At 37.4% G+C, this 12,820-nt stretch overlaps 1 protein-coding gene across 1 annotated transcript; it reads right to left on the reverse strand.

Annotated features, from left to right (window-relative positions):
• Positions 1-1,726: 1,726 nt before the first annotated feature.
• CCNG1 (cyclin G1) lies at positions 1,727-8,824 on the reverse strand. The gene is made up of 8 exons (XM_030927133.1): positions 8,585-8,824; positions 6,904-7,167; positions 5,098-5,351; positions 4,464-4,542; positions 4,286-4,384; positions 3,936-4,060; positions 3,866-3,886; positions 1,727-3,071 (listed from the first exon to the last, which is right to left on the reverse strand). The coding sequence occupies exons 2-8, from the start codon at positions 7,165-7,167 to the stop codon at positions 3,005-3,007; spliced, it is 909 nt and encodes a 302-aa protein (XP_030782993.1). The 5' UTR covers positions 8,585-8,824; the 3' UTR covers positions 1,727-3,004.
• Between the last annotated feature and the right edge of the window lie 3,996 nt (positions 8,825-12,820).

Raw genomic sequence — 12,820 nt, forward strand, 5'->3', positions numbered from 1 at the left:
TTATTTTTTGAGACAAGAGCCTTACTCTGTTGCCCAGGTTGGAGTGCAGTGGTGTGATCTTGTCTCACTGCAACATCTGCCTCACAGGTTCAAGCAATTCTTCTGCCTCAACCTCCAGAGTAACTGGGACTACAGGTATGTGCCACCTAACCTAGCTGCTTTTTGTATTTTTAGTAGAGATGGGGTTTCACCATGTTGGCCAGGCTGGTCTTGAACTCCTGGCCTCAAGTGATCCGTCCACCTCGGCCTCCCAAAGTGCTGGGATTACAGGCATGAGCCACTGCACTTGGCCTTAAAAATTGGCTTATCTTTTAATTCATCTTATTTGACTCATGTTTACTGTTTTTTGGTTCCTGAAAAAAAGGTTGATAAAAGTTATTCTATTAGTATAGAGAAATTCTGAGTGTTATTATTCTATGATCATGATGACAGCAGAGAAGTTAATGTGGCCAGAATATAGTTTTGATTAAAAATTATATAAGCAGTTTCACTTAAGTCCAATTAATCTTCTATTTTGAGAGGTAATGTACAGAGTGGTTAAGAGCACAGCCTCTGAGGTCAGAACTGCCTGGCTTTGAATCCTACCTCCAAGTACCAGGTATAGACTAGGGGCAAATCATTAGGGTCTGTCTATTTCATTTGCAAATTGGGATAACCTCATTCAGTTGAGAGGATTTTAATGAGATGATTCATAGTACCAGACAGTAAAAATTATCACTGCCAGCCACAAATGTTAAATTGAAAATATATATTTTTAGATAGGATGTCTCAAAATTGTTACATACAAGGTTCAGATACCTTTTTAAAAAATTAAATAAGTCTAAGGCAAGTCAGTTATAAAAGGAGGCTTCTTTTATGAACAATTTTTCTTTCATCAGTAACTCCTTGTAGTGTCGACTTTACAGGATGTTAGTTTGAACATGAACAGTTCAAAATCATATTAATTGCTTCAATTCGAATAATAATTACAATTGATCCAAGCAGGCTAACATAACACATGGTGGTTACCTGGCATTAGCAACCACGCTGCTGAAATGCTGTTTAATTAGGTAAGAGGGCTTGCACAAAACTTCAAGTGGGCTGAAACTAAGAGTAAATATGTATTAAGGATAGCATCCATAGCAGTGATGAATCTGAGTGATAAACGGGATTAATAATGCATAAACACCAACATTTAACGCACATTAAACAATTATTTGTCATCATTCTATGTCTATTAAAAAAACATTAGAGACTAGGCACAGTGGCTCATGCCTGTAATCTCAGCACTTTGGGAGAACGAGGTGGGCAGATCACTTGAGCCCAAGAGTTTGAGTTTGAGATCAGCCTGGGCAACACAGTGACAACACTGTCTCTACAGAAAAAAAAAAAAAAAAAAAAAAAAATTTTAGCTGAGTACGGTGGCATGTGCCTGTAATACTAGCTATTTCGGAAGCTAAGGTGGGAGGATCTCCTGAGCCTGGGCTGCGGAGGCTGCAATGAGCTGAGATCGCGACCCTGCAATCCAGCCTGCATGACAAGAGTGACCCTGTCTCAGAAAAAACAAAAAGTAAAGTGTCAGCTAATAGTCATACTATTAATAGGGATTTTATTGTTTCTGGTACTATGCATCTAAATTTAATACTAAATTTAAATATACTGAGTAGAGATAGCTTTAAAGTTCTGTTACCACATTGCTAAAACAGTTAATTAAATCAGAGGAGAAAAAAGCCACCCAGCAAAGGACTGAATTTCAGTAACTTTATTGAAAGGTATATCCCTTAGTACTAAAACATAATGGTAGTTGGTTAGTTTACCTCTGCCAACTCAAAATTAACAATGATGTATTCAAAATACTGAAATTTATCAGCCTTTTGAGAAAACTGAAAAGTTACCCATAAAACATGGTTTACAAAAGTTAAGAATACGATATACGTGGTTCTTTGGTTTTTCATTGTGTATTGATCCATAACATGATGTCAAATTGGTTACAGCCATTCTGGATAGACTCAGGCTATACATTGCACTGAGTAACTGTTTACAACACTTTAACACAGTACTTCTCATACTCACTGACATGGAGAATCCTAAACACTACCTCAGCAGCTTCATTCATAGTTATGAAGATGTCTACTTGCTTTTCTTAAGACTTTTTTTTTGCACAGTAAGGGCATCAGTGGAAGTATATTCTCTTTTTATGAAACTGCCATCACTTCTAACTTAAAAAAGTCTTTAGTAAAAAAACTTCTGGAGTGTAGAATCTAGCCTGAACTTACCTTAGTGTGGGAAAGCAAGTTTTCGAAGTGGTAATTTGAGTTACTAATACAATAGAAACTGATTTTCTTGATGGGATTCAGTTTGTGACAGTAGGATCTGTATAAAAATTTTTTATTGTAGATACAAATGTCACCTGTTTTCTAGAAAAAAATATTAAAAGATAACTTAATGAATATGCCAAACTTTATAGGTCTGTATTTTTCTTTATATAAAATGCCCTCAAATTTAAATGTAATTCCCATATAGCAATAAAGTCCACATCTCTAGATTATCTATTACTTGCATTATGGGGTGTGTTTATACTGCCTAGAATGTTAACCCTTATTATGCCTTAAAAGTGCATTTGTGAAATGTTCCTTTTGACATAAACCTCATAACTTAAAATTTAATATTTAAATTAAGTAGGAGTAGGATTAGAATAATGAGAGTGATTGAAGCTGTGGGAAGACTGATAGTTGATAGTATTAGTGTGACTCCTCCAATACCATTTTCAATACCACCTAAATATATTGATCCAATATCTAAAGTTAGATCAATGATAGAAATGAAGATTCACAGTTTACCTTCTCAGGCTTGTCATTAGCATTTCACATTTAGGCTTTTAGCTTTGATTTGAATGCTTCACAGATGAATTCAAATCTAAACATAATTCTACTACAGCGTAATGTTAGGCAGTTTTCCCAAGTCTGAGACCAGCATGCTTATCTCGTGATGTTTTGAGGCTTCATAGCTTAAATCCATTGTAACATTATGGAATCCATAGAACAAGGTTGTGGAGAAAGGCTTCAGCGAAGTTTTTTGGTGCTGTAATAATCCTATTTAAAGAAAACAAAATCCAACTTAACAGAAGCCAGTCTGCCTAAATACTAAATATTAGATATGAGATGTTCATATCTAATAGTCATAATCATATGTAGATGTATTAAATGTTAACATTTAGTTTAGAGTAAATAAATCACCACTGAGTTAGGAAATTTAGATGGCAAGAATGTATATCACATATGCAGAAAGCAAGTTTACATTTTTTATGCATATAACTACTTTTTAGTAGTCCAGCAATGATAGGTTACTATAGTGTTGACACACTCTGACAGTTTCCAGATACCCAATGTAGAGACTATCTATCATATCCTACTTTTTATTTTAAGTACAATATCCAAGTTCATATTGATTTTGCTTATAAGTGAACAGTCTCAAATTAGTTTATACATGGTTCAGACTTCTGGTGCTCAGCTTATGTAATTTTAAATGAGTCAGAGTTTGGGTCTACATACAGCAAGATCATGTGTAATTAAAAAAAAGCATGATTTTAGTGCTACAAGGAGGATGCTGTTCTCTAAGCTGAAAATTTAATGAAATGGCTAACGTATGTATCAGAGGTTGGATAATTCCTTACTCCTAAGGTGGTTGGATAATTCCTTACTCCTAAGGTGGTGTACCTTGTATATAGTAAAGGCGTTCAAATATTAGTTGACTAGATCAGTGATGTCATCTCCCCCTTTACTATTCCAACTCTATTTTGTTTATTTTGAAGATACTCTTTTTCAGTTGAAAATTATGGCATTAGAAAATTTTCTGTATCTGGAGAATAATAATGGACCAAATTTACCAGTTAAGGGACCATTTCAGGAATTGTTGGAAGGTGAGTTATTCTGTAGTAACTATGCTTCAATTGTCGTGCAGTACGCCCAGAAACAATCCATTTCAACTTCTGAACATTTGGTTTGGAACACTTGTTTGATGAATATTCAGTTAAACACTTGGATACAAGCTCTTGCCAGAAGGTCAAATCTCTGCCATTTATCTGTACATAAATTTAAAAAATTATTACTCAAAGTCAGTCCCACCTTATTTAACTACATTAATAAAAGGAATCCTATGAACATGTGTCTTTGCTCATTAAAAAAATTTAAGGATAGCTTCTTAAGTTTCAAATAAACATATGACATCTCATTTTACTTCAGGACATAGAAGGGGTTTAGTTTCTTTTACAGCTGTTAATAGGATTTAGGCTACGTCCTTGACATACCTTGGAATGTTTCTGAAGACATTCTACTCCTTCTGTGAACTCTATACACTTCTGTGCTTGGATCTCTAATGCAATGATAGACAATGCCAACACAGAAGGCTAAAAGAGAGAAATTTAAAGTAAATGCTAAATATAAAAACAGGTCATAAAATAGGTGTAATCTTTATAAAATATTTACCTTTGCTTTAGAAAATATGATCCTGCAATGACATGCCTTAAGTTGAGCTTCTAGTCTTTCAAAATTCATGCTATTTCTCCTTTAAAAAGAAAATGGTATTACTTTTATTAGGTAATATTACATCTAGTCAAAAGATGTTTTTAGAAAAACACTGAAGTCAGGTTTTAAAGTGAAGCTTATGCACATTTATCATAGCAAGTGAACTATTTAAAGGAATTCCCCTTCCATCAAGGATACTAACTTCTTAAGGCACCACATGGGAGTTTTAAATGATTTGGGCCAAAAAATTAAAATGAACAGTACTATGCCACAGATATCAAGATTTATTTTCTTTTAGTTTTAATAAATATTTCAACATCTACTGAAGGTCCTTTTTTCCATAAATTTGTGCTAGATGCTTTCCTACTAGGTTCTATAAACGTGGAAATGTACTTTAATCCCAATAATTAGCTTTAATGAAGCTATTGACAATGGAACATTTTCTCACTTATGATGGACATTAAAGTTCAAGGAGCCACAGCTGTCATTTTACTTATTTTTATTAGAATTCTATGAGGATACTGATTTTATGCAATATCCGTACAATACCATTCTGATTTCCAGATCTCTCTTGTTCAAAACAAAGGTCACTTACCTTTCAAGTGGCAAGTTCTCTTGAAGGAGTGAATAATACAGTTGCAGAAATTGAAAGGCAGTAGTAGCTTTGACTTTCCAACACACCTTCTCCAATACAATCTTTTCCATTCTCATCAAGTCTGAAACCGTAAACCTATATTGACTTATTCGGATCAAGTCAGTTGCCAATGGGACATTCCTTTCCTCTTCTATTGATTTTACAGCCAGATAGAAGCAGCTCAGTCCAACACACCCAAGGTGCTTTGGCTGTACCTAAAAAAACAAAAAACCAGTAAGCCCATGACTCTACCTTATTTCAATTAAAACATAAAGGATAATCTAGAACTCAGACCCAATATTTTGAAAATGTGTATCTGAGGTTTTTTTCTCAGCTGTGATGGACTTAACACAATCCACTCATACCTAAACTATAGCCTATCAACACTATGGACCCCACTTAGAACCAATTTTTGAGTAACTGGACTGAGTTTCAGTATAATGTTTGGCTCAGCATAGAAAAATTGTGTTTGTTTTTTTTAATCACTGTAGAAGTATACGTAAACATTGTTCTAGTTTGATCAAGTAAGTTAACTAGTCAAAGATATACGACGACTGAAATACTTAATGGCTTATTTACAAAATAAGCCATTTCTTTCCAGGATGTTGTATTTTTTCCAGGCTCTTGTCTTTGTGGGAACACATATAAAACAGTTTTAAAATACTATGGCATATACTGTTTACTCTGCCTCTAAGGGTTCTATCCACTAGTAATCTTTATCATTTAATTTTCTGAATGTCTGCAGTATGAGGCACAGTCAAAACTTTATCCAGTTGTTTACTTCCAGCTCACATGAAACTAAGCTGTTACCAGTATTAATATCTCTGTGCTCTCTTTCTTCTTGTAACCTCTTCAGCTGTGCACTTATACCTCTTTAAAAGAATAAGGTAGTTACTCTTCTTACCTTGACTTGTACATAAGAGCAATGATCTTATTCTCACATTAGACTGAATTATACCTGATGGACAGCTGTATATTATTCATTTATGTAACATTTATAGATTCAAAGGTAGTGACTACACATGTGAAATGTCAAAAGAGGTTAATTAGTCTGTTGAAGCAAATTTCTTGAATCTTCAACAAATACTGAAGTCCTTTCTTATGATACACTGTATTAGATACCAAGGAATAAAATGAGTTTCCCTCTAATTGCCACATCATCTTATTTTCCTCCAGTGACCATGGGTGTACGGGAAAGGCAGATGCATTTGTAACAGTTAAGCTCTGAAAGTGACATAGTCTTGTTTATCTAGTACAGGAAAATAGTTGCTCCTCCTTCAGATACACTCTCCTCCCTACTGGGTGTACACTGAAGCTGGAAATGCCAAGCATAAGCAAGTCTTGACTAGGTCTAAGGCCATAACATTTACAATTTTATATATGGGTAGTGATTAAGAAATATATTCTTAGCCACAATGTAGCCTCTAATAAATTTCTGACATTAATACATTTGTTTATATCTAAAAATAGTAAATAAATGGACCAACCCAACCTATCAAGAAGGGTTTTTTTAAAAACAGCCAATTTTCTTACCAGGAAACTGCCATTAGTTACTTGATATTAGACTATTTTTCATTTCAGAATTTAAGTCTAATATCTGATGTACTCATGATAAGAAATCATATTAATGCTGTAGTAGACAAAATTAATGTTTTGGCTACGTGCTGAAAATAAAAAAGGTCAAGTTTATGAGTATCAGCCAAAAGGTAACAATTCCATCTCCAAAACACACTGAGCAAAATCACAAAAGTGTAGCTTCAAACATACCTTCATTTTAGACAGGAATCTGTCCAGTAAATTCACAGCTAGAGAAAATGTCTCTGTGTCGAAGCCAAAGAACTGAGTTAGACTCAGAAGATCTTTTACTTCAAAGTCCCTTAGTCTTGCAGTCATTCTGAGGCCATTATCATGTGCAGACTCAATTAGTCTCAAGCCACAGACCTTTGGCTGACATCTAGACTCCTGTTCCAACAGGGCATTCAGCTGGTGTAGCAGTTTCTGAGAGTCAGTTGTTGTCAGTACCTCTATCATCTATATATAGAAAAAAAAGACCAGAAAGGAGTGTAAGTAGTCCTTCCTAATTTCCTTGGCCATCTTTGCACTGGGCCAAGAAATGATTTATAAGTCTCCCATCCCCCAATGCGGCTAGTGCATCTAAGTCATTGCAAAGTGCCATCTGTTATTTATTTCCCTTCTACAAGTTGGTCACATCCTAAATGTGTTTTGTTTTTGTTTTTGAGACGGAGTCTCGCTCAGTTGCCAGGCTGGAGTGCAGTGGCAAGATCTTGGCTCACTGCAACCTCCGACTCCCTGGTTCAAGCAATTCTCCTGCCTCAGCCTCCCAAGTAGCTGGGATTACAGGGGTGCGCCACCACGCCAGCTAATTTTTATATTTTTAGTAGAGATGGGGTTTCATCATGTCGGCCAGGATGGTCTCGATCTCCTGGCCTCGTGATCCGTCCGCCTCGGCCTTCCAAAGTGCTGGGATTACAGGCGTGAGCCACCGCGCCCGGCCGGAAGCATGCTTTTTAGAAAAACAAAATGCAAATCTTCAAGAAATACTTGTTCAACTTATACCTTGTCAATAGATAACCACGAATAAACACCGTAAGACAGGATACCGAAAGTGAAAAGCAGATGGTAGTTAAGTATTCTGCCACATTTTAACAATATGAACGGTTCAAGTTACTTAATTGTACTTAGTTCCTCATTTATAAAGTAGGGATAAGGTTTATGACCTACCTCACAGATTTGTGTGAGTTAAATGAAATCACGTAAAGAGCTTAGCACATATAGTAGGTGCCTAAAAAACACTGAACAATAATGAGCTTGAGCTTATTTCTAGATTTATAAAATGAGGGTAACAATATCTGTCGCTGAATGTGAAGACTGAACAAGATTCACCACTTACAGAGTATAGCACAGTTCTTGGCACACAATACTCAATATTAGTCAACTTTTATTGTTGTTAGGAAAGGAAACTTAAAAGGTGACATTAGGAGCACGCATTGGGGCGGGGGGTGGGTGGGTGTTGCTAACCTAGTCTGAAAGATGAACCTGGGAATTCCATTGATTTAAGTGTGCATAACACAACCATGTCCCGGGCACAAGCTAAGCCTTAGATACACGGAAGGTCCCTCCCCACACCAACCTAAAGACAGGAAGGCGGAGATCTTCAGAGTTGGTCATGTGAGGAACCTCTAACTGCAGGGGCTCCATTCTTCCTCCCCAGGCTAGTCCCTGGGACTGGGCCGGCAGACACTAAGGCACCCCAGGAGGCCGGATCCGGCTCCGCCCCTCCAGCCCCGGACTAGCCTGGGCTTGTGCTCACAGCAGCGGTAGAGTTAACTGCGGAAAAGGGCGCGGGCCAGACCTACTCCTCGCTCCACGGCCCCAACCCCGCTCCCCACCCGCACCTGGTGGTCAACCCCCGCACAGTCCCACTCACCTTGACAGTGACTGCAGCTCCTCAGCGGTAACCACCCTCCCCGGGCCTGCTCCCCTTACCCCACGATATTAGATCCAAGAGGCCTACGAGGAGAGGGGACTCGTAGGCAAGAGGAGAGAGACCCGGGGAGGGGGCGCTGTCCTGGGTGGAGGTCTCGGCAGCGCAGCCGAGACGACTTGGCCCTCATCAGGGTCAGCTCGGAGCCGAAGGGGCCGCGCTTGCCCTGCCGAGGAATATATTGGAGGGCGGGGCTTTCTCGAGAGACGGGGGCATTTTTGCCTCTGATTGGTGTAATTCTTTTGATGGATGGCCTCTGCTATCCGTAAATGGCTGGGCCGTGGAGTGAGAAGCCCGGCCAATCAGCTCACACTTCCCGTTATCTGGCGTCAAATTCCCCGGCCCTCTTCCACGCCCCTACCTCTAAGCGTCTCTCAGTGGAGAATTTAACAAAGTGTCTTCATTCAGTAGGGGGCCGAACTAAAAATTCTATGCACCAACCCTTGCATGGGTCAGGTCAATCGGCTGCCAGCCGGATTGGCCAGCGTATCATTCCAGAATGTACTGTTTGTTCTGTGGGGTTTAGGAGTTCTACAGTGGTTCTGCCCCATCTTTCTAAAAATACAGTGAGTAGTTAAAAAAAAAAAAAAAAGTCAACCTTTGATTTTTTCATTACAGATGAAGAGGTGGTGGAATTTATATGGTGTGGTGGTTTATCAACTTCCAGAGTGCCCTCTTCGTGAACTTTGAAAGTCAGTTGATTCTTGCCTTACTTTGCTTTTTGTACAATTTATCAAATAATGGAGTTGGACTGTGTAATTTCTTAACCCGCTAGCAATTTTCTGAATTTGCTTTTAAAGCAAATTTAAAGAGAAAAGTTGGTACAATTTTTCAATTGCTTAAGATGAAAGGTGTGTGGCAGACTGTTATCAGGAATAATTGTGGTGAGTGTGAATCCCAGTCTACAGACCAGAATGTAACGCAATATTACTCCTTTTATTTACTGTAAATAATTTAATCTCTATGAGCCTCTCCTATGCCAGTTTAGTGGGAAAATAATTAGCCTGAACTCTTCTTAGACTCTCCTCACTCTCTTATGACTTCTCCCAGATCATAAGTGAGAAAAGTCCATTAGTAAAAGGGCCTGAAAAAGCGTGCACGAGGAGTCAGTTCTAAACTCTTATGAATTACACAGTAGTTGGATGTCTCTGTTCTCATGGCCCCAGTTCAGTCTCTCTTACTTTGACAAAGTGAAAATCTGGAAGATTTGCTGTCACCTCTGCTGTTTGCCCTGCCATGTACTTACCTAAGGCAATGCCACAGAACAAAACTCTGGAAAGGAGGAAAAGGGGTGGGGAGGAAGGGGAAGGAAAAACAAAAGAAAACATTAATACCTCACAATAATACCTTAGTCATGTAATCAGGTCAGTTTAAAAAACTGGGACTCAAATGGGGAAGAGGCCTTTCTTCCTCTTGAAAATAAAAGCTTACCTAGTGAATATAAATTGGCAATTTATAACCTTTAACAAGTAATTTTATTTAAAAATACTTTTTGCTCTAATGTGTGAGTTTATAAATGTGGTTTCTCCTTTTGCCTTTTAGTTCCTATTATTAATTCCTAAAATTAGGAATGTATATGCACAATTTTTAAAAAATGGCTAAAGCATCATAAAATCTTTATGGCAGACTGGGCACAGTGGCACACACCTATAATCCCAGCACTTTGGGAGGCCAAGGCGGGTGGATCACCTGAGGTCAGGAGTTTGAGACCAACCTGGCCAAGATGGTGAAACCCCGTCTCTACTGAAAATACAAAAATTAGCTGGGCATGGTGGCACGTGCCTGTAATCCCAGCTACTCGGGAGGCTGAGGCAGGAGAATCGCTTGAACCTGGGAGGCAGAGGTTGCAGTGAGCTGAGACTGTGTCACTGTACTCCAGCCTGGGAAACAGAGCAAGACTTGGTCTAAATAAAAGAAAAAAACTTCTTTATAGCAATGAAAAGCATGAATAAATTAACTAATATTTATTGAACACATAGCATAGGCCAGTGGAGAACAAATTAGACTGTTACCCGTCCTTGTAGAACATGTAACCTGTGGGCAATATAAATACATAGACTTTAGAATAAAATAAACTTATATTCATATCCAGGAATAGCTCATAACTAGTTATGTGACTTTCAACAAGTTAATCACATTTTCTTTTCTCAACAATAGGAAGTAAAAAATACATTATTCATGGGGTTATGAAGAGGATTAAATAATAGAAAGTGCATAAAGAGGTAGTCACTATTCCCAGATCACAGTAGATTTCTTGATAAATGGTAGCTCTTATTATTAAATTACTATTTCTTTTTAAATATCTTGCTCAAACACACTTTGGCTGTGTTTTCTCTGTTGTCAGACTTAGTCGTCTGTTTTCAGCCTAGAAGGATAATCAGTGTGTTAGAATTGTTTATTTAACACAGGTAAAAGTATCTAAATTGCATGTATTAATTTCTGTACATTTTTATACTTGAAATTTTCACTTGAGGGGTTTTAGGTAATATTTTTTATGTAGTAAAATATTTTCTCTTACATTAGAATATTTTTACTTTTTATTAAAATCTCTCACATAAAAAATTATTTCACCAGTATTGGAGACATTAATTAAATACAAATCAAGTCAAATTGATATTCTTTACTTTTCTTCCTCCCTTAACCCCCTCTGCCATTTTCATTTCAAAATGTTAGAATATAGACCATCATTTAAATAACTGAAAAGACCTAATTAGCAAAATGTGGAAATGTAATACTCAATTATCCACTCTTGTAAAATAAAGATAATGAGCCCTTCATTAACTATGAATTTATTTTTAAAGAAGTGTGGATTTAATCATGAATTCCTATTAAAAATTTGTTAAATGACTGACTTCTAGGGGTATATTCTAGGCTCAATGATGTATTCAATTCCTATCCTCGTACTTTCTTCTCCATTAACAGTTAAGTACAACAAGAACTAATGGTCAGAATAATGGCCTTGAGGCTGGGCAAGAATCCAGGCAGTAACTGGAAGATTTAACCATATTTTCCGCATGGTAGGCTGTAGACGTGCCTTTCAACAACAAAGATTATAACAAGCAGATATAAAACAGTGGCGGTGTGTCAAATACTGCCCTCACAGGGAAATTCCCAGTTGGCTTTGTTGGTTTCCATCTTGGAGATGTGGCAGTCTGTGCCTTCCCTCCTGCACACAATGTCCAATCACCTTACCCTCTTTTCAGGCTCCCTGGGAAATGTCCAGTACTTTTGTGTGTAGCCTTATCCAGCTATAAGGGCCAAGGAAGGGGGGGCAAAAAGATCTCAGCTGAGTCCCCTTCTGCTTTCTGGTCCTTCCTGTAACTATGCATTACAGCCTCCTCCACTTCTCTAGCTGTTCTCTAGTGCATCTAGTCTATCTTATTCATTTGAAGATAACATGCTTTGCAGTGGCTTCTTTGATTCTTTATTAGTTCCTGGGACACCAGTGAAATTAAATATGGTTGAGAGGAGAGAGAGAAAGGACACATAAAAAACATAGATTAACAATTTCATGTATATGCTTCTACTCAGAGGTTCTAGCTACCACTTCTATACTCAGAAAAAGTAACCCTTCCAGTTAATTGAGGTTTTACTGTATATTTCGTGAAAAACTAAATTTTTGACTCGTCAAGTAACCACTGCTATATAAAGGCACTGGGTCACATTAGAGGGGGAGCCTCTGTTCTCTAATGGCTTTAGACTCTGTTGAGTACAAAGCTCAAAGCCAAGACCAGCCAAAAACGTAGTATATAGGGTTTGCTTTTATTATATATGTCCCATGTGCCAGGTCATTGTGCTGAACTTAAACACACATGCTTTTGACAACTCTGATATTATTATCTTCAGAAATGTGGGATATTTTATATATCTTCTGTTTAGTAACTGTTTACTATTTACTAAATATATTTTACACAAAACTTGAATTTGGATTTTTCTGCAGTTTTTAAAAAAAGTTTCTATTTCAGAACATTTCAGACTCATTACCCAGCTTCAATAATCAACATTTTGCCCATGTTGACTGTTTACTTTGTCCATCCACAAGTATTTCTTGAGAACTTTGTAAGTGCCAGACCATTGTATTTTGTAATCCTAGATTAAAAAAATTGCTGCTACAGCTTTTGAGCCACAGGATATGTTGGCTACTGTTCTCTGTGAAGGTAAGAGGTCAGAAGGATCAGC

The sequence above is a fragment of the Rhinopithecus roxellana genome, chromosome 3, assembly GCF_007565055.1.
Source record: "Rhinopithecus roxellana isolate Shanxi Qingling chromosome 3, ASM756505v1, whole genome shotgun sequence".
In the NCBI taxonomy this organism is placed as follows: domain Eukaryota; kingdom Metazoa; phylum Chordata; class Mammalia; order Primates; family Cercopithecidae; genus Rhinopithecus; species Rhinopithecus roxellana.

Coding starts and splice junctions, on each gene's coding strand:
- CCNG1 (XM_030927133.1), bottom strand. CDS start 7,167: ATGATAGAGGTACTGACAACAACTGACTCTCAGAAACTGCTACACCAG. Junction 5,352..6,903: donor GATTCCTGTCTAAAATGAAG/GTATGTTTGAAG, acceptor TTGTTTTTTTAG/GTACAGCCAAAGCACCTTGG. Junction 3,887..3,935: donor ATTGTTTCTGGGCGTACTGC/ACGACAATTGAA, acceptor CTTCCAACAATT/CCTGAAATGGTCCCTTAACT.